This window comes from Berghia stephanieae, chromosome 1 (genome assembly GCF_034508935.2).
Source record: "Berghia stephanieae isolate SIO BIC M18660-M18661 chromosome 1, UCSD_Bste_1.3, whole genome shotgun sequence".
Lineage (NCBI taxonomy): Eukaryota > Metazoa > Mollusca > Gastropoda > Nudibranchia > Aeolidiidae > Berghia > Berghia stephanieae.
The window spans coordinates 95721517-95749368 of NC_088360.1; the positions used below are offsets into that span (position 1 = coordinate 95721517).

Here is a 27852-nt window from a genome sequence, read left to right on the forward strand (position 1 = left end):
AACTTTAGCGACTTTCATCTAAATTTTTGGACAAAAAATCAATAACTGGAAAAAAAAATTTCGATTTTGTTCAAAATTGACCTCCACAATATCTGTAGGTATAAGCAGCAGGTCTACAAATATTTACTTTGTAACCTCTCATAATTTCTATTACTTAAAAGAAAATCAACTCTGCTATTGTTGCTCTGTTGGTATTAATATATTTTACACTAGAATCTAGATAGTGGCACTTTGAAAGGATGGATGCTTTTGGGACCTAACATTTCATTTTCCAACAAATTTTGAAGATTCATTACTCCAAGCTCATGAATCAACATACACAAATGAATATAGGTATATCGTAAAGACAACGATGTTGCAAAATAAAATGTGGATTAATCCAGTGATGATAATGGCAATTTGTCAAATAAGAGGAAAGTGTATCTATCCATTGATAAAACCCAAACCAATTTTTGAAATATCATAGTTACGTAGTATTATGCATTATATTGCAACCACGTGTGTACATCCATTATTATCATTTTTAATATAATGTACTATTTGTAAATATTTAATGAATCATACTTTCCTCACAAGAATTTTAAAGGCCTACAATATTATACACCAATGGATTATAATTAAATTTGGCCAACAGGCCAGAGAGTATTTGTTTTTAATACTCTGCAAAAATAGTTTACGTATGAATGACCTTTCCTTTTTTAGAATGAAGTTGTGATGATCTTTTAAAAAAAAAAATTAAAGCACTGTGATACAGTTTGCCACCTGTACTTTCAAGCTACAGATACTTAGAAAATAAGAAAATAAAATAGACCTATTAGCTTCATACCCTCTCATTTCGACCATCAACTCATCCACACTGGTCTTGTTTTTTGACAGTTGGAGCCAGTCTGTCATACAAAATGGGAGTGTTGGCGAAATTTATGAAACTGAGCACATGTGTCAAAATATGACACAAGACATGATGGTATTTTTTCCAAGGATCCACCACTTAGCAACCTGAGCTTTTATCAGATGAAAATATTTGACATGGCAAAATCAAAGGAAAATTTCAGGAAAAATTTCAAAATCCCGGAATTCTTTGGATCTGCAAAGATTATCATCACTGTTAATTAGCAAGCCAATAAAGGCAACCACTTGTGCCAACCAACCATAATGTGACTTCAATGTTTTTCAAAATTTGCCTCAGAATATTGTAAGCTTTTTAACATTTTAAGATAAAAATCCTTATTTTCTCAATTAGAGGCATGAATGATGCAGTAGCTAATTTACCAATAGATACAATCAAATTCGGGAATTTATTGGGTTGGTAGAAGCATAAACGTCTTTCATAGTTCATGACCATTGAATGAGTCAAAATCCAAAAGAAAAAAGTAACTCCAACAATTAATGCAACTTTTTAGCGCAATTGGATTTTCTTCACATTTGTGCAATCTGGACTAAGTTGCAAATCAAAATACATAATTTCATACTAGTTGGTAAGTCTTGAGCTTTGTTGACAGTATGATAAGGGTTATCTACATATTACCAATGAAAAAAAAAAAAAAATGCCAAAGGACGGATTGGATTTTGATCAACCAGGGCACGATATACGCACATGTATGATCAACCAGGGCACGATATCGCACATGTATTCAACAAACACAGATAAAAAAAAAAAACTAGAATCAAATCAAGGAAAAAAATCTTTGCTTTTGTTTGTCACTTCTAATCAAAATTATAAATGGCACCTTGCATTCAATGAAAACTCAGGGGCAGGAACTGACTTGTATTCCCACTGACCTGGTTGTATTCAGAGTCCACTCAACTTTACCAAACAACTATCAGCACCAAATCCTCCCCCCCCCCCCCCCCCCCCCCCCCACCATCCTATTCAAATAGTGAATTCTTTTGAAAATTGACAGAGGATTAAGACTTAAATAGGCATAGGAAAGAAAACTGAATCATACTCACCTTAGTATTAAAACTGTAAGCATGTGTTGTCGGCAAGATGCCTGTTGCTCTTGTCACTCCAAGGACAACCAACATGTTTTCATAATTTCTTGAAGTCAAGGAAGACTCTAAAGCAACAGCATTTGATGCATCTTGAGGATATGACCATCTTTTGGAACTCAAACCTTCTAACACACTGTCTTTTATATGACACTCATTTTGCACAAAACCAAGTAAATTTACAAAGCAGTCCTCTGACAAATAACGGAGTCGTAAATTCATACAGATTTCATTTGCATATCTTGATCTAGTCTTGATGTCATGTTTAATCCAAGAAATGGCTGCTTCTGCTACATGGTCCTCATCAGGTGTTCTTAAATCATCATCAATAAACAGTTCATTGATGTGCTCAATGTCCATCTGAATAAAATCCGGTTCCATGTAAATATCCATGAAATGAGCAAGAATGAATCTTTTAGCCTTGTCAGCTAAGGCATCACAATGCAAACACTGGGCAAGGCTCCACACTGCCACTGCATTATCAAGATTGAGATTATCTGCATAGTAACATTCACAGCTATCTTGTAGGGTTTTCATTTGTAAAAGACCTGAAGCTCTTAACAGATCCTCAGCAGTTTCAACATTTATCACAGACCTGAAAATGACAGATTTACATTAACTTATTTGCATCTACACAGTTTGAAATTATAAATTTACTGGAGCCGAGCAAATTAATAGTCATTTTAAAATATACGCTGTCCATGCAATTAAACACCATTAAAGAGTTAATTAAGAATAACGTATATATATATATATATATATATATATATATATATATATATATATATATATATATATATATATATATATATATATATATAATATATACAGTGTTAGTGTGTGTGTGTGTGTGTGTGTGTGTGTGTGTGTGTCTGTGTGAGGAAGAGGAGAGAGAGAGAGATAGAGAGAGAGAGAGAGAGAGAGAGAGAGAGAGAGAGAGAGAGAGAGAGAGAGAGAGAGAGAGAGAGAGAGAAGTTGTTTTCTTTTTCTTTTTTTTTGTAGCCAGAAAACAAGGCAAGAGGGTCCCAATAGCTCAGTTATAGTCCTCATAAGCGAAGAAACTGGAATCAGCCAGAGGTGGATTCGAGGATATTTTTAACCCCTCTGTTGACCTAGCAGTTTGGCTGGATGGGTTTATTGGATTTTGAAAAAATTACTCAGCAATAGACTAACATTATATCGTTTGGGTGAAAAGCATTTGTCATGGTCTATCTAGTGCTACAGAAACTGGGAAAAACTTATAACTCATAACTCTGAAAGACCACATAGCTTCACATTGGCAGCTAAAATTTCCTGACTCTGTGAGTCAATAGGTATTGCTATATGGAAAATATAAGCAAATCAAAATATTGGAGCTGGGATACTGCCACACAAAAAATGAAATTCTGATAAGGAATGGTAAAAATGATTTTTCAAGTTGTCTGTCTTGCAGCACAGCTTGATGCATAATACAAATTATGAGTCCTTGGACAGAATAGACTTGAAAAGGCTTAAGACGTTTCAAACATTTTTTTATTGCAGACTATTTTGTAATTCATTTTTATAATTTACCACTGCTCTCATGAGATTTTAGGTGTTATGACTGAGTCAATGAGTGAGATTGTATGGAACATGAATGGAAGAGTTGAGACAAATGGCATATACGCAAAGTGCTTTGACATTTTTGTTTCTTACTTCCCTTCCTTATAGTTTATTTAAACGCCGACACTAGGTATTTATTAAATTGTCATCTTCTCATTCTGCATGTAAATTGACTAAACAAATGAAACTGATATTTACTGTCAATGCGTATTTCCTACCAAAAAAAAAAAGAAGAGTTTTCTTGGTAGCTCAGTCCGGTCTGTATTCATATGTTTCAAAACTCCTCACATGCAGGTATATTGCTCCGCTACTGGATTATTATTTTGTTATTAAAATTATTCCCGAAATATTAATAATGTGAGTTAACACCATAGTATGGTTTACTCTTGACTGCCTAAATATAATTACCTGTCACAAGTATAGTAAAAGTCCAATACTGCTCTGAATGTAGATTTGGACAGATCTTTGATAGTGACACGACTATCAATGCTTTCTCTCATACCAGATGTGAACATAGCAAGAAAATAGTCAGAAATAGCACACAAGAAGACTTTGTGACAGCGAAACACAGCATCACTGACCTGAAAATAAATGGCATTTTATATGGAATAATTGCAATTAATGTATGCTAGAATGCTCTGATATTTATGACATATTATCTTTAAATTCATTGCATTTCCTACACTGTATTAGAGGGATTATTGTATCTTATAATATAGAGGACAAGAAATAATTTAAGGCATTTTTGAATACCATATTATCCCTATCATATTTTCTTCAATCACCTTGTAACACCCTATTGACTCAATTTTCTAAATACATTGTGCCTTTAATAGAAATAATACAGTGGTTGTAGATCTGTTAAAAGTGTACAGGACTTAAATTTCAATTACAAAAAAAAAACAACAAAAAATGTTGATTTTAGAATAATTTCATAGACAAGGCCCTTTGCAATAAGCTACAGCAAAGTATAATAATAATAATAATAATAATAATAATAATAATAATAATAATAATAATAATAATAATAATAATAATAAAATAATAATATAATAATAATATATAATAATAATAATAATAAAAAAATAATATATATAAAAAAATAAATAAAATTATAAAAGAATAATTAAATTGATGGGTGATGATATTAATAACATTGAAGATACATACTTCTATCTCTATATCAGTAAACAGTCCTTCAATAAAACTGTGTCGGAGACCATCTACAACATTTGTTCTGATTTTATTGGCCCAGTCCAAACTTGAAACTGATGCTGACATCATTGACGACATCTCTAGTGATGGAGGGGAAAAAGAGGAAAGGAAGACAGAAAAATCACAAATTTTCTATTTAATAAAAAGATACGGTGTTCAGCTGGGAAAAGTTAATATTTCCTCACCATATTTTATAAGTCTATGATGATCAGCAAAATATTGACTCACAAGTATCTCACTAGCTTACTGAAATCTTGATCAGAGCCCCATCACAGCAATATATATACAGGGCTCTGATCAAGATCTCAGTAAGCTAGTTTTTATGGGGCAGCGTGGCTCAGTGGTACTGTCTTTGCTTCATACATGAAAGGTACCGAGTTTGATCACCTGCTGCGTGGCCTTGAGCAAGTCACCTCTCCCTCTCTCAATTTGCGGCGCTGCTCTGCAGCTGATGCCTGAGCTATTCCAGTCTTCCTTTGGAATCGACCCTAAAGACAAATTTTCCCTTGGGGATGAATAAAGGGAATTTTTTTTTTAAAATAGCTTTTGCATTCCACCCTTATGAGCTTTTGGATTAGCCAATGGATTGCCAATAATTCGTTTTGAATTGATTAACAATTTAAATAAATAAAGGAAAGTTAGTAAACGAATTGCAATTCTCTGTTGATTACCACCAGTACGGATGGAATTTCAATACACATAATCGTATTTCATTTTCTTTCCCTCTTCTTGTAGTCATAAATGCTGAGCGGCAGAGCAAATATTAAAAGAAAAAATATATTTTAACTAACTTATCAAGTTCAAATAGAAAAAAAATAAAAGATTGGAGCAGTTGACATTAAAAGATATACACCTTTTTAGATTCATAATAGGAAACCACAAAAAGAAAAAGATAAATTTAGGACTCATTGAACGTGACAGACAGGAAAAGATGAAAGAATATGCACAGAAGAGAATTGAAATTGAGGAAGGCTGCACAATTTAAAATCTCTCTCTTCTTCACCAAGAAAACCCCCAAAAAATTTAGCATAATAATGTTCAAAACTGATCAATGTTTTAATCAAAAATCTCATATGAAAAATTGTTTTTACTATATCAATAAAGGTACCTATTCTTTTTTTTTGGAAAAGAAATAAAAATGAAATTCTGTCATATTTGTTTATTGCCATTGAAAATGGAACTTTTGTAGTTTATTGTTGGCTAAATCACTTTTCATATGCATGAATTTCCCCTTCCTATTTTAAAATTAAATTCACATCATGAGTGTAAAATCGTACAACTAGCTGATTGTTGGAATTCAAAATCATTCAAACGCATTTGCAAATGGAAAATCTGTAAAAAAAAAATATGGGCATAGACATTGGGTGACTCTTTGAAAAACAATATAAATTTATTTAAATTTAATGACTGATTATTAAGATTTAAGAAACTAACAAAACGAAGTGGCAATTCGGACCCGAGTCTGAATTGCTTCCCGTGGCAATTCGGACTCCTGCCACAATGCGCCTGCGCAATCACAGGAAGTGTCGGAAGTGGAAACTGGGTCGAAAATGAAGCGTGGTAGGGTGGGGGGGAAGCTGCTCGTTCTCAGTTGTCAGTCGGCAGGAGGAAGAGTGAGCGAGCATGTCACGTTTTAGAACTCTCGAAGATTACTATACCTTTAAAAGCGGTGATCTATTATTCCCCTTTGTCTTACTTTTTCTTGGGTACTTTTTAATTGTAATTCTAGAACTTTTTACTTTCCAATTTCTCCCTTTTTACTGATATGACCTAAATGTGTTGCAAGCACCTTAAAAACAAAAAACAAACAAACAAAACATAGATCTAAATATTCATGGTCTTTGGAAGATTACATTTGTAGTCGCTATTGTTAACGTTAACAATCAATTTGCCCTCGCATAGATAAAAGAGTGTCATTGTGTAATGATTGGAAGATTTATTTGATTTGCCATGAGCATGTTGCAAAAGATACATGCATGACATATCTACATTATATATATTGCCATTTGCGGCCGCAAAAAAGTGCGGGTAAAGGCGAATAATATGACTTTGGGCATTGAGCGTTTTATTTAAAAGGCAGTATGGGTCGGGCTTTGAGAAAAGGCAGTATCTTAATTTTTTTTAATTTAAAAAATATGCTATTTTATTTCTAAATATAAAAATCCACTGGGGTAGGGGCAGAGTACTACACTGCGTGGAATCAGCGCTATTTTAGTTGGAACTCCCAAGGGACCAATAACCCTCCCTGCTAGCTACCTGCATGAGGTCATTGGAGTTCAACTGGTATCAGGCAGTGCCGTGTCCAATGGGGGCAATTATGGATATTTATGGTCTTATAATATGTCTGTATAGTGGGAAAACAATAACAGACTCTTTCATTTTATTATTTTGATTTGAAAAATCAGTTGTCTTTCTAAACATCAGTGAAAATTTGATATTCCTGTGATTAATAATTTTCTTTAGATGTCACAAATTGTGGATCTAATTTTAAGTGCTTGTAAATGATGGTGCACTTAAATAAAATTTTTTTATTCAAAACTCAGTTGCAATAGTTTTAATAGATATCAAAAGTACATATATGCATCTATGTTCCTGTGCATTATTATCATATTGGCAGTTGATTTTCTTGATATATTCATGGTTTTGTTTGTTCTGTATATTTTTTTACCACTTCGATTCCTCTCAAACAGTTGTGTTGGTCATAACAGTAAACTGATATGTTTTATGTCTTTATGTGGTAAAATAACTCAGGAGAATAAGATTTTATTGACCAGTAAAAACTAAAAACCAATATTGTGTATGATTTCAATATCTCAATTTACTATCAATCTGCCTATAAAGTATGACCTCTTTACAAGAAAAAAAATCAATCACCCAACAAGGTTACTGGACATACTACAAATATTGCAGTATCAATCATCAATTACAACTAACACTAAGTAATGGTACAGTTAAATTAAATTATTTGCTCAAACAGACGGACACAGATCTGGACAAAAGAGGATTACAAATTATGAGGGCATATAATTTATTCTAAGTAGCGACCTCTTTCTCCTTATAGACCAACTACATTCAAAACGAACACACTGTCCACATAGGTTATATAGAATCATCTCCTTTCTTCCAAGAATACACATTCAGTCATTGTCTTATAAAGTCATCTGATATACCCTTGAACTCCAGTCAGTCAAATTTAGAGATAAAACAATTGAATAACAGTCAGAGTCAAATCAGTATAACACAACAGGCATACCACAGCAGATCATTTAATTTTTGGGAAATCACTGCCATATATATCTGGACGCTTCAGTCTATAAAAAGTTAACACATTCACTTGTGCACAAAAGGAGAACTTGAACTTACATTATATTACTTATTCAACATGCAAAAATAAGAGTAATTGAGATGGATTTCAATGACCCTAAACATTGACACCTATATGACACTATAAAGTCGGCATTTCCTGAGACAACCACACAAACAATAATGCCTCACATTCATAAAAGATATAATTTTGACTTGAATCGTAAGGGATTTAAGTATAAAAAAAGTTATCAAGCCATTGAAAAGTTGGCTTTCAAATGTGCCCAAAACTACATAATATTTAAATCAGTTAAATGCTTTAAAAAATAAGATTAATGTTTTTTTCATCTAATGGTTTATATTTTATTCTTAAACTGATATTTGGAAATAATTCATGGCATGGAATACTGCAGGAGAGAAAATGAAGATCTCACCAAGACATGCCAAATAAGAATTTTACAATAAAAAAATTCATATCTTTTAAGATTTTACTGCCCGGGCAACAGAACTTGGCATGTGTCAAGATCATCATTTTTACTTTACAATGATGCTTGTTTCAATCATTTTCTGGCGCTGAGAATTAAATTATTAATATGCAAATTACAACAAATTAATTTCATTGATAGCTCAAAAACCACTAAATTGACACCTCTCTTATGGGCAGCCTTAAGAGGATATATTATTATCAACCATGGCATATGATGAAAGAAACCCTTGCTTTGCTTGTGGTGAGGGAACAATTTTCATATTCATGTTAGCAACTGAGCAATACCATGAAATATTGCAGCAATTAATTACCATCAGCGGCATCACAGATTTCTCCTGACCGCTACTGTTACACCCACGGGCTGACCCCACTAAAGGGGTCGAGTTGACCTAGCACTAAAATACCGCTCAGAGGGGAAAATGCCACGCAGTGACTAATATACGTCTAATACTAATATTATTAGATAATACTGGACTAGGTGCCTTTTAATAAATAAGCACTGGTTGAATACGGAGAGAAAATGATCAATTGGTACTGGGATTGGGGGGTTAACCGCAAACGACTGAGGTGCTGGACGCAGATGAGAAGATAGTGATACGATACGAGATCAAAGAGAAAAAGTCGCCGGCTCTTGGGTTGTGGAAATGGATGTTGGGGGGGGGGGGGGGGGGGGGGGGGAGAGGGGGAAATGTGTGTGTGTGATTATTCTGTTTTTTATGACTTAGAGATACTCATGAATGTGTGTGTGTTTAGGAAGACCAATACGGTTTCTATAGCCTAGCTGCAAACGGAATAGTAACTGAGAGTTTCACTAATGATAAGTTCATCATTCGGGTGCATTGCATTGCAGTATTCTGAATCGAAGAGCCATCGGAGACTATTCAGACTCGACCCTGGTTAGCCACGGAGTTCTATTTAGTTTAGACTCGAGTCCAAATTGTCACGGGAAGCAAAACAGACTCGGGGTCCGAATTGCCATGGGAAGCAATTCAGACTCGGGGTCTGAATTGCCACAGGAAGCAATTCAGACTCGTGTCCGAATAGCCTTTTCCCTGACAAAAGGCTACAAAAAGCCAATCTTTATGGCCATGGTTTAAAAACTAGATCTTCGATTTACATGAATTTTACTAACTATTATCATTAAACTATTACTACTGTGAACTGATTTCAACATTTTGTTCACGAAAAGTAAAAACCACCATATCATCATTCCTCCCACGTACGTCTCCACCGAAGTAATTCGTAAAATTCAAGAGTGAAATGTCTGAGAAAATTATAAGTCTAAGTAAAAGCCAATGTTACAATGATTATGAAAATTCTAATTCTGAATTTTACAAAATTTGACAAGATAACAGAGTATAGAGTTCTCAATATTTGAATATTATATGTATATAATATATACCTTTGTGCTTACGTGCCCCGCCTTGGACCTCGCGTGTTATTGTTATCTTTGTTAATGAGGTCAACAAGTCCAGTCAAAATCAGATTATATGCCGAAAAACCACTTTGCCTCTGAGACTCTCCAACAACTCCCTGGAATTCAGTATTGTCTCTATGGAATACTATGAATCTTAAGAGCCAGTCAACGAAAATTTTCTATTTACCCGTATTGTACCGTAGAGGAATACTAATTTATCGTTTGACTTCATCAGCCTTGAATGAGATAAGTCTCGTATGAGGAAGGGTAAAACAGAACACTCGAATAATATGCAATGTTTTGTCTTTTTACATTGACGTTTCAGACGAATGAATTATGACTATGATAAATACTGCAGTTAATAGCAGTAACAAATTCGGCATTTGTTCAGTGATTTCTTTTTTCTGATAGTTTTTTGTTTTTGTTTTTTTAATCAAATTGAAATTTTTAGTTTATGACGATGTGTGATTATCTGAAAATCAAGAAAATATTTCTTTTCAGTCTCTTATCAATTGATCAGAAGTTGCGATATATATATATTAAAATTCGCATTAGAAGAACAGATTAAAAAAAAAAAAAAGATAGATCTCTTTTGTATTCGATTATGGCATGGACGTAGAGTACTGTACGTAGTCTGCTAGTCTACCTTGGTGTGCCGAGTTGTGTTACCCAGATTCCCTTAAAAACCTAGTCGTGTTAGCAGAAGGATAAGAGGGCATTCTGAACACCAGTTATTAGGGTTGTGACAAAGGGAGATGGACGTCGAACAACCCATTCTCAGGAAAATAGAAATGAAATGCTTGGGTATTATTCACGATATCAATCAACATAAACATCCTAAGTTTTGTTTCCCTCGTCGGTCCAATTGGCATGAGCTTGCGTGAGTCTCAGTCTTATCCTCCTAAATTAATAATTACCCATTTAAGGGATTTAAAATTTTTAAAAAGGCGGCCCGGAGCTTGGAATGTAATGTAATAAGGAAATTTTTATACAGTGCCCAGAACAATATCCAGCAATTTTTCTAGAAGAACATTTGTTAAGGTCATTGAAACACATATTTAAGTTTAAGGTTTATTTATGTTTAGGCAGACGGGTATTTTTAGTGGGTGGGAGGCCTTAGCCTTATTAAAAGTTAGACAATTTAAAGTCCTCTCTTAATGAGTTAGTCGGATATGGGTATGTGAAGGAGGAGGAGAAGAAGTATAAGGTCTAGATAGATAATATGAACCTTCAGAATATTGTAAGAGTTGCTTTTTTTCTTTAAAAAATCTCTATATAAATGTCCCTTTTGAGATGGACAAGAATGGAATCATCCCGTGCTTTTAATAATGATAAATAATGATTATAATAATAATTATTATTATTATAATAATAATAATAATTATAATAATAATAATAATAATAACAATAATAATAATATAATATCTAATAATAATAATATAATAATAATGAAGCCAGTAATTGGAATGCCACTTTATTGGAGCAGCTGCTTAATTGGAACGATCTCTCTCAATGACAGAATATTTGTTGTGGATCTAGCTGTATCATTTCTACTGGCTAATCGGAACGTATGCAGGTTGCATAGAACAATTTCAAACCTTCAGAACATTGCAAGATTTTTTTACTTTAAAAAAAAATTAAACTATATAAATGTCTCTATTGAAATGGACAGGAATGGAATCAATTTTTTTGACAACTCACATTGATAGAGTGTGATTGGAGATCAATGTCTCTTGCTTTGTTGATTATAGATAAATAATGGGAAAATTTTGTTGACAATACCAGAAAAATCATGGGCTCTTACTCTATATTTGAAATTTCAAAATAATAATACTATTCTACATAATAATAGATACAAGTGGTTTATTCGTGTCTCATTTTGATCCAACAGATTTGATGAAACAGTAAAACTCAATCCTTCCGAAGATTGTCGAGCTTATTCAGTTGTCAACGCAAATCACCCAAAATCATTGAAAAAATTTGGTAGGTACATTGCTCGATTCGATCTCAAATAATTTATGGGCATTGGTTTTTAGCGATATGATTTATCATCTTGTACAAAGTAAGTAATGTTGGGTATGGTCAGGGACCTGATGGATCTCACGGTAAGGTATTTCATATATTATCCCACTCGACTCAGGTATAAAAACGTATCTGGCTATAAGTAGTGATGGATATTGTATGATTGCTAATACAAAAGGGATGTCCAACAGGTAACAAGGCCTGTATGAAATGGAAATTTGGTTTCAATAATAAATTATAAAATGGGGAATAAATTAAGCTTTTTGAGGATAGTGAATCCGTGAAATATTGCATACATGTTCATATTTATTAATCTCTGTATTAATTATCTTTAAGGATAAGAATTCCACCGTGTTTCTAACACCGTTGTTATATACTTATTAGGGGACAATAATGTGAAGAAAATAAGGAAATGCACTATCATCTGAAAGGCTTGTAGTAAAATTATGCTCTCAATATTTCATTGTTTTCTTGAGCAAGGAACCCATATTTCCCACTATGCATGACACCTACTCATTCATGTGTAGTAGTAAACCAAATATTTAAATGAAAAATGTAAGATAGTTATCTCATCATGAAGTACAACCTTGGGCTTAAATTATAACAATTTTTTTCAAAGAATTAAGCGGCCTCACAGATCTCTAGGACCAATTGACCAAAACCAAGTAAAGTCAAATCCTTATGGAATTTGATGATCTGATTGAAATGTGATCTTATAAAATTGGTTCCCTGATTCTGCAGATAGTTGGGGCTGTTGGGAAATTCTCTTTAGACAGACGGGATATATAACAATTTTGAGTCATCCTTATTTTTTTTCCTAAATGTGTTCTGCTTATTCCAACCTACCTATTATCATGATTAAATCTGGCATAATTTCTCTTGTAGTTGATATATTATATTGTTTAAGAACTATCTATGATGCATCTTATTTATATTAATCAATTGGAATTACTTTATGCCACACAATGTTGAATTCAAGATATTGTTTTTTATTTCCAAGAAAAACAGAACAATATAATGAATATTTAGTAAATGAATTTGGTAACAGCTGTAATTTTACTTTTATTTCATTGTTACAGCTGTTATGCTCAAATTATTGGGTACAATCTATACCCTTATTCAAGAGGGCAAGTTTTGCACAAAGAGGTAAGATATCATTTTATTCCAATTTGTAACTTACCAAGGTCAGTCAATGTGTTGTAGTATATTTATTGATCAAACCAGAGGTCCCAATTTAAAGAGAGAAAAATATAAGAAAAAATCCAACTCAAAAAATCAGCCTGCTTCGACTGGAGATTTAACCTCAGACCTCCTCTTATTTGGTCACTACACCACAGAAGGTACCAGATAACTGGGATGATTTAATGCCTATATTCTTTACAAGGGTATGCATATCTGCTGTGAATCGCTGCACTACAAAACCCGAACCTTGAAAACAACAGAAAGATGAAGACATTTGACATTTTGTGGCTATGTGGTCTTTTTGTTTACACTCGTCTTCGGATCAGAAGGTCCAGGCTCTGGACAGCGCATAGTTGAGTCTTTGGAGAAAGCTCTTTACTCACATTCTCTCATTGTACTCAGGTGTAAAATGAGTACCTGGCCATTAACAGTGTTGTCTCTGTCCAAAAAATTGTAATATCGCCTAATAGGTGTCATGTCTCGTCCGACATGTTAAGTGTTGCTGTTGGCTAGGGACCTTCCTCTAAAGGTTAATGGACCCTTGAGAGTTCTATCCATTGCTAAACTTTTGCTTTGGTTCCATATGAACAAGCGCTGATTCCACACAGTGTAGTAAAAACATGTTCTGAATGGTCAGTAAGAAAGCTATCTCATTGGGATGGGAGAAAAGGTGGGGTTTTTTTGTTAAACAGTACAAGATGACGATTGTCGGGTATCAACTGCCGATTATTGTTATAAAGATGTCACTAATCAGGGGTTTTACTCAAATGTATCTCGCTATTTTATGGATTTTACTACTAACAATATATAGCAAAAAAATCGGGATCAGAGGTCAAAGCCATTATCCAAGGGTTGTCATTATTCAGGGTTGTCGTTATCCAGATGTTGCACTGTACTTAGTGGCTGTCTCAAACTCAAATTCTGTGTACTTAATATAGGTTGCATTGTAAATCTAAAACTGGATCATTACACCATAGTTGTTCACATGTAAATGGTAGGATATTATACAGCTGCTCAAGGTTGCGGAAAAGTGTTGTTTTTTAAAAAATATATATATATTTTTCTAAAAATTGCAACAATGAACGATTTGGGTTCTAAAATTTATTCAGGATTTCAGCTTAAATTTCTCCTCCAATTTCTTTGTTGATTTCGGGAACTATATATTTATTTGTTTCCAATGATTATAATTTCAGTTTCTGTCTTTACAGAGATATTTTCTACCATTATCCAGACTTATACTCTACCCAGAATGCAATGGACAGGATTATTGATGACATCTCTTGCATGCTGGAAGTACCCAGATGGGATCTTCATATAGTAAGTCTATATCACAGTAGTTTCTGTCAAAGCACTGGTCATAAGGAAGTACAAAAATCAGGAATACATAACGGATAAGTATATAAAGGACGTGTTCTATGCTGTGTCAAAAAGACCACAATTTCATTGCTGTTTCCAATATTTTTTCATTAATCTAACATTTAGGATTATTTTTATCATCACAGATTCCATTTTGCTTTTTAACGTAATTACACAGATTTTGTTCATAGCTTTTCAATTAAAAACAATTTTTTTACTTTACGTCTGTTGGCAAAAATGACAAAAATTGACTTTTGTTAGGAGTATTTGGAAGTCACAATTTCTTGTGCAAATTTTTACAGTGTTTTCAATAAATCATTATCTAGTTTTCTTTTTACCAAGTTTTTATTCTTTTTGTCAAGCTATTGACCTTCTCAATATTGCCCCTTATATGATGGATTCCGTTTTGTAAGGAACAGAGGCATTCAAATGGGCATTTAAACTGTATGAAAATTAAAAAAATTTTGGATTATGAATTATTGTCTTGTCATAAAATATTCACCCTTTTCACTATAACAGCGATTATTTTTGAGAAATTAAATGAGATAGGATATTTTATTAAATTAAATACATTTATTGATGTCTTTTTTTTTCCCCTCTTTGAATTCCCAACAGCTTGCGACTTCCAAAGGCCTTGTTGCTGGTGATGTCCAGTTTTCAGATGGCAGAGATCAAGTCACCAATTGTCAGTACACCACATCTGTAAGCTGTATTCATTTTGAATTGAATGTTTTTTAAAAATGATTTGTCTTAAATCAGTTGATTTAAAATAAAGACAAAAAAGATAAGTAAGTAATGGCCAAAAACAAATATTTTAACATGATTTCTTATGCTTTCTTTAGGCACGATTTTGTAGACCTTAAGTATAATAATATGTAATATAAATTTCAACACATAAAAATATCATCAGAATAGCAAATTCAATATTAACCCAACCTTCCCACCCCATACATCATTTATTTAAGTTGTTACAATCTGATGGACATTTTGAAGGTATAAAAACTGGAACTTATGTTTTAAAAATTCTTTTATACCCGCAGCCATAAAAGTGCTAAATGAAAAGAAGTAATGTATATATTATTTTATCAGTGACTAGAAATTGTCAGATTATGGTATTTAACATTTTAAAATGAAAGTTTGAGTCAATGTTGTACCTATCGGTATACATATATGTATTTGTATATTTATATATTTCGGCTTTAAAATATGTGAGTGAATTTATTTATTTTTATATGCTCTAACCTAAATTATCGAGCACTCTCGTACCTACAGGTACCCACCAACACTCATAAATATATATATATATATATATATATATATATATATATATATATATATATATATATATATATATCACAGCACCGAACGACCGAACATTTAGCTGAAAATCCAAAAGTCATTAAACCTCTACCCTTGACAACTATCTGACCCTCAACTGATCTCATTGTGCTACATGTATGAGCACTTTTGACTGACCACTTTTTTTCAACGATATGGCAATTTTATTGGTGTCTTTAATCAAGTACGCTTTAAGATTATGTTATGTTAAAGATTTGTTTTAGGTATAAAAAAGACGAGATAAAATCAAATGTTATTATGATACCTTACACATAACAATTATTTTATTGTTAAACCATAGACAAGTTTAGACATAAAAAAATGTAAGAAAACCATAAAAAGTTCGGTTTTGTTAAGTGAAGTATTTAAATAATGTCACCGTACACCAAATATGTTTTTGGCTTAAAAGAAAGACAAGAATTCAAGAAAATGCAGATTATAGTGCAATTAATTTCTTGAACAGTTAAGTCACCAAAGCCAAGTTACATGCTTGTAAAGTTCAAAAATTTCCTTTTGTCACGAACCTACCAGTACAAGTAAGCTAAGTATAGCAGATTAGTGTTATCTCATATCAATAGTAAATGATCATTGAATCCAAAATAGTTTGTTAAGAGAGTTGTTCTTTAACACAGTGCAAAGTACAGTGGTATGACTGACTTAATAATGATTTCGACCAGCAATGTCATCAGATATTGCAGTTTTGGCTGTAGTAAAAATTCAATGTTTATTAAATTATAAATAAACAATGTTGCTGATGCATGGTGTTTAGAGTCTATCGCATAATCCATTGGGCATATTAAAGATTACGGCTAGATTTGATCTTTTAATTCCTTTTTTAAATCATCCCTCATGTTAGTGTTGGTCATTATGATGCGATGCTTGTCTTTGAAAAGCTTTTTACATTTGACATTTTTTCCATATATTACTTTAGCACCCGAGAGATTCGAGTTTCTTTCCGATTTACATAGAGAAATAGTAGCCATTAAGAACCTTAAGGTACATAAGGCAGAGTTTATCCTTCCTTCTCTAGTATTACAATAGAAATCACTAGTTACATTCTGGATCTGACACTAGTCTATCAGTGGAGAGGGTTGGGCCAGAAATAATCTCCACACCACCGGTAATGCATATAGTATAGAAATATGTCAGCAGGACAATGAGTGGAAATATCTATGTGGAATTCACTATTGCTAAGTTGGATAAAGAGAGAGTATTAAGCTTACAAATAACTGTACTACTATTTATTGCGGATGCAGTAAATTTTTGTTTTTTCTGATTCTTTTGTTCAACGAGCAGGATTTGGGAGCTTGGATTGTTTGATCAGATATTACTTGTGGTATATATTATACCACTGTCTGATCTAAAGATTAGCAAGCAATTGTTGGTGTCCTTTAAACGATAGAGAACCCGTGATGAATAATGGCTTTAGGATATTTATAGTTTAGAAAGACTAATACAGATTACACGTAACAATATAAAGTCATAATTCAAGTTATTAACTTAGTAACATAACATCCTTTCACTTTCAAGGATTGTAGCCGATTTCACTTCAAATGACCATAACTCAATAACCATCGCCTTACTGGCAATTCTGTTTTCACTATGATAAAATAGAACATGTTAACTATCACCTAACATAAAAAATTCAAATCTGTACAGTGACATTTTAATGCTATTAATATTTTACTCAATGTACTTTTGATAATATACTAACTTTTAGGTACCTTTTTAATTCATGCCCAAATAATTTATTCCTGGATGAATTTTAAAGGCAGTTTAAAAGAGGAAAGATGGATCTTTACGTAAACTGAAGAAAAACTTACTCATAATTTGATAATTTAGTCACAGAATAATTTTAAAATGCATGTTATATGCATGTTGTTTTCTCCTCAGTTATTTCCCCTAACTCAATCGCCTGCAGCGGTAATAAATTATTTAGTGACAGCTTTATCTCTTGTAATCAGCAAGCGGTACCGTCATTCAGGCTAGATCATAGAAACCAGGGCTTTTTGCTAAATGTTCAGTTTCAGCACGATTTTCGGTGCTGTGGTTAGCAAAATTGAGGGTTAATAATTTTGCTCAAGGAAAAATAAAATGAGAGTGCTTGAAACAGACTTGAACCCAGGACCTTCCAGGCCACTGTGCAATGCTGTAACCATTCCGCCACCTCACCTCACCCCATCCCCCCCCCCCCTATATTACACATATGTATTTGCCATCATGATGTTATGCCTTTTCAATAAAATCTATGAAGCCTTATGTAAGTGTGAGGGTGTTTGTGTATGTGTGTGTGTGGATTAGCACACATTGTTTCATAATACATGTCTGTCTTTGTGTCTATGCATTTGGGTCATGGATTGACATGGCATTGTAAGTACTTTAAATTCAACCAAATGAAATGATCAGGTTTATCAGCCAGCCGTCACAGTTATGAGGTGACTCCCCATCAATTATCTAACTGATAGATAAATCCATTAATTTATTCACTATGGGACAGCTTTTATCTACTCTTGTCCTTGTCATTATAATGTTAATGTTAAAACATCAACCCAATGACAAGTCGCTGCAAGAGTTGTTTTTGCTTGTAAAAAAAATGAGAACAAAGCATCTTGCAGAGGTATAACTTTCATTTGGTTGATGAAGCAACTTCATGCTTTTAGGTTGAATGAATGATTGGTTTTAAGAGATTGAATAAAGAGAAAACTTCCAAGAAGCTAATGGTGATTGGCTTTGTGTCTAATTGTATGACTCTCGGCTCATGACCTTTAGGTTGAAGGTTGGGTTCCACTGTGGACAGTAAAGCGTTTAGTCCGTGGAAAAGGCTCTTTATTCACAATTTCAACCAGGTGTAAGATCTGGCCTGTAACTATTAAAGTACCTCATAAACGTCATGGTTTCTTCCTTCATGTTCAGGTTTGCTGTTTGTATTATCCTGTATAAAAAAAGCCCATTTTTAAAATATGAAATGGTCGTTTAGAGAACTGTCTTTTGATCGTGAAATTAGTTGATTTTTTAGTATGAGTGCTGGTTTGCAGTTCTTTATAAATGTTTACAGTGACAATTTCCTTTCAGGGTATACCCATACCAACCCACATGAAGGAGATGCAAAGTATGTGTTCTTTTGTTATATATGTATATATATATATATATATATATATATATATATATATATATATATATATATATATATATATATATACTTGTTTCACAAGATTCCATTATGTTATGGTTTATAGGTTTGTTTGTTTTTGTGTTATTTTTTAAAATGTTATTTTGTTATTCTGATTATTTTATATTTCCTATTTTGTTGTTTTAAATTTCCTTTTTTTCTATTTTGGAGGTTTTCATTTAAGGTCGCAATGATTATTATATTTTGGGTTTTTCCAAATATCAGAATTAGCCATGGCATTTTAGTTAATTTACTTGCATTTGGATTTGGTAGGTCATATGTTTCAATTCTGAAACACCTAGACTTACTACCATAACCTCTGATAGATGAACTTTTAAATGCCTCTGCAAATACTGAAAGTTTAAAAGTTTAATTTCTAAGTTTTTATTTTTGGTTCAAGTATGGAATTGGGGGAATGTGATTTTTTAAAAGCATTTACGAGATGTTTTATTTTTAAAGAAACAATTATAGACATGTGAGTTTTACTTTGACAATGTGCATTTTTTTTACAAATTAATCTTGATTTATGATTGAAAGTATGTATTTCATGCAAGAACTGTTTTGTCTACACCCTCGCACAATATTTACATGCAAGATTATTGCACAATTACAAAACCTGGTATAATCGAAATGGAGTCATATCTTTGTCGTCATGATGATCTCCTCCATCTGTAGACAAGTTCTCAAAAGTCTGTTCCTGATGCATATAGAAAATTTAAAAGCAGTGTATCATTGCATCATGTGTCTAGTTACGCTTAGTAATAGCTATTAGCTTTTTGGCTTTCTTGTAAATTAGTTTTTTCCCCATTATGTGGGCTTTTGTTGTTGACCAGCAGAAAAGGGGACAGTCAGGTTGTAAATGGCCTTTAAAGGCAATACAGGCTGGGACAAGAGGTTTGGCAAATGTGCAATGTTTGAATGGTACATAGAAGACAAGTTTTCTTCTGATTAGAACGAAATTGTTGGAAAAATGTGAAGAGTTTACTTTGACCACACAAAATACAGTTTCTTAAATACTTGTATATCATCAAAAAAAAACAATAAGTTAAAAAAATTGGGAATTTATCATTGGTTGAGAGATCAAAGCATTTGTTGAATCTGAACTGAAGTGTTTATCATGCATGCCTTAAATTATTGCTTTGGGTTTATTCTTTATAAAACCCACATATAGGAGAAGCGCTTTCTTTTCTGTCTATTACAGATTTAAACACTGCAGCAAATTTTGTTTTAGTTGTGGAAAAAGATGCCATATTCCAAAAGTTAATGTCACACAACTTTTGCGAAAAGATGAAACCATGCATTCTTTTGACGGTATGTAACAAATTGGAATATAGATCAACAAAATAATACAAAATGTTTAAACTGACTGAAAAAAAGGCAATTTTTCCCTTGACTTTAATTGTTAATAGCACCTAAACTTTTTTGTGGATTTGGAAATGGTTTATGAACATATTTTGAAACAAAATTGACACTTTTGTTGAATTTGAGAGGGATATCTCTTTTTTTAGCGGATAACAATGCTATCAGTTGATTTGAATAAGTATTGAATGGAAAATCAGATTGGTCTCTCAATCTCTCTACTATAAAGCGATTGTAAAATCCAATACAATTTCTGAAAGGATCTGTCCTTTCTCTTTTCACTGCATACAAGTTTTTCAAAACTATTGCAGAGTGAAATGGACTAACTTGAATGAAAATGAGTTACTTGACTTATTGACTTATTCCTCTTTGCCCCTGTTGTGTTGTGCCAAAATCTTTGACACTGACGGATTGAATACAATTTTAGCTTCTTTTGCCGATATCAACATAATGGTTTGCAATAAAAGCTTGAACAATTAATAATTTTAAAGGAGAAGCATTGTAGTGAGCTCCTAGGCAACTTTTCTGGAATGAATCCCCTTTGAGTAGGAAAACTGAACAGGGATTCTCAAACTCACCAATTATCTGAAAAAAAGGGAGTTAAGTGGGTTTTGGATCACCAACATTGTGCATTGAGTGATATAATTTTTACTAACGAAATTCAATATAGCTCCATTATTATACAATGAGGCTTTTGTAAATATCATTACATTGTCCACTTTACGAGCTCCCCAAACGCAATACCAAATTGCATATGTGAGATGGTCAAAATGATGATCTGTGACCATCCTTTATACTGATAACATTTAAATGAAGGCTAAAACTGCGATTTTATAAGATAAATACATGACCAAAATTTTCAGCACTACAGACGAAGCTATTGCAATTTGTCTCCATGGCAACAGGTCCTTATATATATATATATATATATATATATATATATATATATATATATATATATATATATATATATATATATATATATATATATATATATATATATATATATATACTTTTTTTTATCGTTCCAGTTCTGTTCTAATAACATGTAAAAAATAACAATAGGTCTTGAAAAGAAATAGACATAAGTAATTTTGATTTCTTTGTTGTGATCTGTTCTGAATCATAATTGTTTCTGCCATTTATGCCCATCTTAACTCAAGTTAAAAGAGATAAACTCCTACGTATTCTCTCAGAAGTCATAGAAGAAGATGAGGTCCATATTACCCAGTTCCTTCTCAGCAACACAATATTAAATACCAAAATTATTGGAGCAACAAATAGTCAATGCTTCACTGGCAACAAATGGACTCCTCAAGGGGGCAGTTTGAGCCGGGTAGTGTTCAGAGTGTATTTGGAACGCGTGTTTAGAGGACATAGAATACAGTAATCAACTATCAAAAACAGTGCTACACAAAGCTATACATATATGGATACGAAACAACAAAACAAGGCCAAAAAAAGCATGGATTGAGTTGCACTGGTCACATCAATTCTCCTCTACAACTGTGCAACATGGGGAATGACAAAATCAGACGAAGATCAACTGGACACCTTCCATTGTAAACCACTTAGAACAGTACTGGGAATGAAATACCTTACGAAAATAACAAACAAAGCACTGTAACAAAAATGTAAGGAAACACTGATCTCTCTTCAATTACTTAAAGCCAGTTGGAGCTTGTGGTTTGACGAATCCTGAGGCGAGATCCTGAAATACCAGCAAATAAGCTATGTCATTCTACTTCATCAATCAAACACAAAGAACACTCAATCACCTCATTGCCAATCACTTAACAACGATCTCAAATGATTGCCAAACATAAACTATGGATTTCAACAACATCAGAGACATGGCATCAAATAAACATGGAGGTTTCTCTGCACAGAAATCATGAGGGCTGCTGAGGCTCCAAATTCGCTTGACCATGTCAGCGAACAGTTTTAAGTCAAGCCATAACTCATGTAAAACTATGCAGAAAGTCAAAAATATAAAACTTTATGTTACCCATTGAGTAGACTTAAAGTGTCATGATTCATTTAAATCATTTCTTCTTTCTTCAGGGCAAAGGCTTTCCAGATATCGGTACACGTCTACTCCTGAAACAGTTGTGGCAACAATACAATCTTCCAATATTTATTTTGGTGGATGCAGACCCTCATGGAATGGAAATCATGTCTGTCTACAAATATGGATCCATGGTAAGCTTATAAACTGTTTTCAAGTCTATTTTACATTTGGATACATTTCGGTGGTGTCACGTCTCATCTGGCTGCAATGTAAATCAATAATGAGTAAGGTCAGTGACTAGACAATGCTTGTAAACAAGCCCCATCGTGGTGTCCTTCACATCCGTTTAATTATCGATGTTCAAATTGTATTATATTAATATTTATACAATGCATTTCCACGAATTTACCATGATGAATGCATTCACAATTATTCAATTACCAAAGCAACCAAATTTCCATTTCATACTATGCAGGTCACCGCTTAGTCATCTTTTTGTTCTAACACTCTTTCTCCATGCATCACTGCCAATTGCTGGGTGGGCGTACTGTGTCTTCTATCCTCTGCTTTCTGTCTTTGTCTTGGAATGAGATTACTTGGTTTTGTCCTGGCCCTGGCTGGACCCTGACCGGAAGGGAAGCAGTAAAATGTATAGTTAGATTTTTGGGAGATGATATTTTTTGTCTTGTAAATCATTTGTCTGTTATGCACTGTATAATTTTTGTTTTACATATATTATGATTTGTAAACATTTGAGTGTTTCTCTCAGTGTCAGGATAAGACTTTAAATTTTAGGTGATCTCAAACTAAGTACATTGATGGTATGCTCTTGGAATCTACATCTGTTCCCTATTTGAACCAGTTCCTCTCTGTCTTACTTTTTCTTTGGTGCTTTAATTGTATTTCTAGAACATTTTGACTATCATATTTTATTTCTTTTTACTGGCGCTGATATGACCTAAACGTGTTGCAAGCGCTGTAAAACCCTTAAAAACAAAACAAAACAAAAAAACAACCAATCACTGCCTATAGTCAGGCTCTCATTCTTAGTAGGGTAATGTGTTTAAAATGTCGTACCCAAGGCCAGGACTTAATGCCAGGGATAGGATTTCATAATCATTGATACCCATCCAATATTATGTAATTCCATATTGAGACAAGGGGTCAAATAAGACATTCCACCTTTATATACTTTTTGATGTAAGTATTGCTAGTAGTAATTCAGAACCAAATGCCCCATGTAGCCAGAACTTATCCAAGTTTCTGCAGCATTAAACGGACAATAACAACGGCTTCTTATCTATCGTCTATTGAAAAATACTCACATTCTACCAGATCGAACAAACCTAGCTACATAATCACTGATGAATGAGTTGAGGAAACTGGTAAAAATACCTTTCATAAGGGCATACTGTCTAAATGCCTTATCACTGATTCAAAACCACAGACCTATTAAAGGTTGTATTGCGAGTCCAAGACCCTGCAGCTTCATCAGATCTCAAAGTGTATTTTGAAATGCCCAGACTTCACCCAGAGCCTCCATCACTGGGATATAAGTTATGCATCAGAATTGTTCATTGTTTATAAATAGATATATAGTATAGGGTAACCATTTTCACCGTCATCCTCATCCTCTTCATCCGAGCATCATCATCATCATCATCATCATTATTATTATTATTATTATTATTATTATTATTATTATTAGTATCAAGAATTAAACCTAATGCAATTTACTTGATCTCAAATTGTCATTTTCAACTGAACAGAACCAGGCATTTGAAAACGAACGCCTAACAGTACCCCAGGCTGAATGGATTGGTGTATGGCCGGAAGATATAAGCAGGTTAATGTTCTGTCTTTCCCAACTTCCTAATTTTTACAATGTAAAAAAATATAAGTCATGGAAATGTCAATTAATCTTCACCTGTATTCTCTTTTTCTAATAGGTCATAAATGAAATAGAAAATGCAAATTCAAATTTCGCTTCTCCACAATTTTCACATTCTCACTGTGTTTCACTTCACAACTTGGGCTACTTAGGCCATCCGGGGTAACTTAGGCCACTTACAGAAATAAATTTGCTTATTTTTAAAGTTAAAATACATGTAGCTTTTATCTTTTAAATAATCAAATACCTAAAAGGTCTAATTAGTACAAATTACTTTAACTTTTTTTTTCAGTCTGGAAAGTTACATTATTGTTACTAGTACGTACCTGTGTATGAGACTGAAAGTATTCTTAAGAATGAAATAAATAAATAAATAAATCATTTTAAATTTAGTGATAAAGTCATCCACATCTTCACTATAGTATGATATAGTCATCTTCAGGGTGGAAATTTGTTTTTGATCGTTTATGCTAGGGGGAGTCTGGAATCGTCAAGGCTTTAGCTACAGTGCAAAGTAAGAAAGGGCATGGTGACTTGCTCATTAACCCACTGCATAGGAGTTGTTTAAAACCTGATACCTCGGGTAACAAAGCTACAAAGAACACACCACTGTCCCGCGTTACCCATTGTTCCATCATTCTAAACAGAAATTTACATCTTATATTTACGTACCGGTTTTGATATTTCTTGTAAATCTCTAATTTTCTAAAAGATAATTAACCAACAGAAGCAATTTTACCTACTTATTTATCTGAACCTAATTCAATCCAATCCACACTAATGCACTTTCGACACTGAAGATAGGCACAACAACATTTGTGTGGTGTTAGATTATGACTCTATAATATCACAATTATGATGTCCTCCTGTGACAGAAATGTTTTTTAATTGACAAGCAATCATGGAGTTTGATTTTCATAGTGAAAAACAGTGAATAAATGTTCTCATATAATTTAGAAAACTTTTATGCCCAAATAAACAGTCTGTACAACTATTCCAGGCATAAGATTTAAAGATAATTTTGAAATTAAGAATGGTATACTATCAAAAGTTTTTTAAAAGTACATTTCTCTCTTTTTTTTTGGGGGGGGGGGGGGAGGTGGGGGCATAATTGTGATTTATTTCAATTTTACTAATTAACCTTTTTTTAATTCATCTTTTTTTCAATTTACCGCTACTGCTTTGAAAGCTCATAATCGTTTCATGAATAGAAAATAAAAGATCTGATGAGTGAGTTTTGTCATGAAATGTCCGAATCTGCAGTATATGTTGTATGTTGACAGAGCATGGTTTTGTGATTAATTGTTCTCTAGACTAGTGGTGCCTATAAACAGAATTTTTAATCCTCTAGGGGAGAATAATGAATCTCAAAATGCTTTTAATAAAAATTATTTCCTATATATTTATTTGCATTCCTTACCAGGCTGAGTATCAAAGAGTCAAGCTTGGGTCGAATGACAGATAATGATGTAAAGAAAGCTCAATCTTTGAAGAAACGACCTTATATAAGAAACGATGAATCATTAATGGCTCAGGTACACAAGGTCATGTTATAGATAATATAAGGTCAAAGCTATTTTGACATCACAAAATTCATAGAAAAATTCAACATAAAAATCTTCATTCGGATGATGTAATTTTTTAGTACTTGTATATAAAACAGATTCCTGGTATCTGTATTTATAATAAAGATAGTTCATTTTATGGATTTAAATCAATTTTATTTGAACGGCTATGGGTGACAATCATGAAAACCCTTTAATATATTTTACCTTGCAATAAAGCAAGCATTGCTTTTCGATTTGTTACACATTGCGTTGTGTCTGACACAGGATGCGAAAGAGTATACACACAGGTAAAGTGATGTCTTTTTTCAGGATTGATAGCTTCAAAAATATGAAAAAATAGTATGTCATATCCATATTATATGTGAAAATTAGTTAAAGGAATGGAACACACACAAAGAATAAAAGTGAAACTTAAGAAATGAGGGTTCAAAAAAGCAAAAGTTTCTTTACCGTGAGTCGGAGTGTATTTATGTTTCCAAATATGAAACTTTCTTCTTATTCTTTGTTTTTCTACCATAACCTGCAACTATTTTAGACGTACTACAAATGGTACATTTATAATGCCAGGCCTTCTGTTTACGGATCATTCATCAAAATTGAGAATAAGTCATTTTTACCTTTTACAATTATATCATTTAAATCTTTCCATTTCCTAAAATGATAGTCCATGGACATGATAAGTTAATAAATCATTTTTGTCCTCGTCAACACAAAGCCAGTTAATATTAATTTGACCGAATTATAGTTTGAAAAATGCTAAAAGTAATGTTTCATGATGCCTTACTTGCTTGCTTTACTTCTCGTTTCTTTTATTATCTTCCACACTACCTGAAGAAAAGAACTGATTACACATATTTTGTTTGTGAGGATTTTAAAAAATTAGTTTGCGTTGTTCTTTTTTTTCTTTCTTTTTTCTTTTTTTTTTGTTTGTTTTTGTTTTCTTCTTTTTTTCTCCCTTATACTGCTTTTTGATGTCATCTTCTCTGGCGTACATTATCATGGTAACTTTTAAAGCACCATTTCCTTTCTCAAGAAGTTTCCTTTTATTGTTAGGAAATATATTTTAATGTAATCTGTCAAAAGCAATATTCATTTTTTCTAATCCACCCACTTAACTCAACATATTTCATTTTCAGGTTGATATTTTAATCGAGAGTGGCAAAAAGGCTGAGATACAAAGTCTGGATTCCATCAGTACAAACTACCTGTGTGATGTCTATCTCCCATCTAAAATATACCTGATGTATCCTCCTGCTCAGTGATGCCATGTAAAAATCTAAAAATCAGAAATAAAAATAAAAGAAAAAATATCATCCCCCCAAAACTCTGCACTAAATGAAATGCTTTTTTTAGTTTTTGCATTGTTTGGGACTGTGTCGTTTACATCTTTTTAGATTTTTATTTTCATCAGTGATACTCTTAATTTTTTTTCTCATTGATTCCACTTAATTCATTAATACAAGATTTGAAAAATAAATGGTATAAGTAATTTCAAATTGTTTTCCTATTCCAAGTATGAAGAGTGCATTGACACCGACATATGTACTCATCGTTAGTTTTGGTGCAAACAGAAAACGCTGTCATGAGCTTCAAAATGCGTTTATGCTTTTTGGCATGTATTTATACATTTTTAATTCATATACAATCAATATAAACGTCCCCCAACTTATCAATTTAAGTTTTTAATTTGGTGTTCATTTTAATTAATTCAATAGGTTGGGGGGGGGGGGGGGGGGGGAGGTAAAAATGTCTAGTCAAAATGTAAAAAAGCACCCAAGAAAAAGTAATACTAGTACAAAGAGAAATTGGTTCAAATAGGGAACAGATGTAGATTCCAAGAGCATAACCATCAATGTACTTAGTTTGAGATCACCTAAAAGTCAATCCAGACACAAATGCAGGATCCCACTAAAAGGAATAGACTCAAATATTTATAAGATATATTAAAAACAAATATATAACGA

General features: G+C 32.8%; 2 protein-coding genes across 5 annotated transcripts in view; one reads left to right on the top strand and one right to left on the bottom strand.

Annotated features, from left to right (window-relative positions):
• LOC144962441 (kelch-like protein 23) overlaps positions 1–10315 on the bottom strand; it is a 23473-nt gene extending 13158 nt beyond the window's left edge. Inside the window, exons 1-4 of the mRNA XM_078895385.1 lie at positions 9978–10315; positions 4741–4865; positions 3979–4151; positions 1951–2584 (exon numbers count right to left, since the gene is read on the bottom strand). Of these exons, the coding sequence (XP_078751511.1) occupies positions 1951–2584; positions 3979–4151; positions 4741–4863 (930 nt within the window). The 5' untranslated portion in view covers positions 4864–4865; positions 9978–10315. The remainder of the gene's footprint in view (positions 1–1950; positions 2585–3978; positions 4152–4740; positions 4866–9977) is intronic.
• Positions 10316–10659: 344 nt separating this feature from the next.
• On the top strand, positions 10660–27351 carry LOC144962442 (meiotic recombination protein SPO11-like). 4 transcript variants are annotated; one of them, XM_078895387.1, is made up of 11 exons: positions 10660–10872; positions 11884–11975; positions 13094–13160; positions 14405–14513; positions 15168–15254; positions 18963–18999; positions 20261–20370; positions 22483–22620; positions 24199–24275; positions 25744–25855; positions 27025–27347. In XM_078895387.1, the coding sequence occupies exons 1-11, from the start codon at positions 10748–10750 to the stop codon at positions 27148–27150; spliced, it is 1080 nt and encodes a 359-aa protein (XP_078751513.1). In that variant the 5' UTR covers positions 10660–10747; the 3' UTR covers positions 27151–27347. The 4 variants fall into 4 exon arrangements, with proteins under 4 accessions (XP_078751513.1, XP_078751512.1, XP_078751514.1 ...); XM_078895386.1 differs by having other exon boundaries at positions 10667–10872; positions 14390–14513; positions 27025–27350; XM_078895388.1 differs by lacking the exon at positions 18963–18999 and having other exon boundaries at positions 10667–10872; positions 14390–14513; positions 15168–15237; positions 27025–27351.
• Positions 27352–27852: the final 501 nt, after the last annotated feature.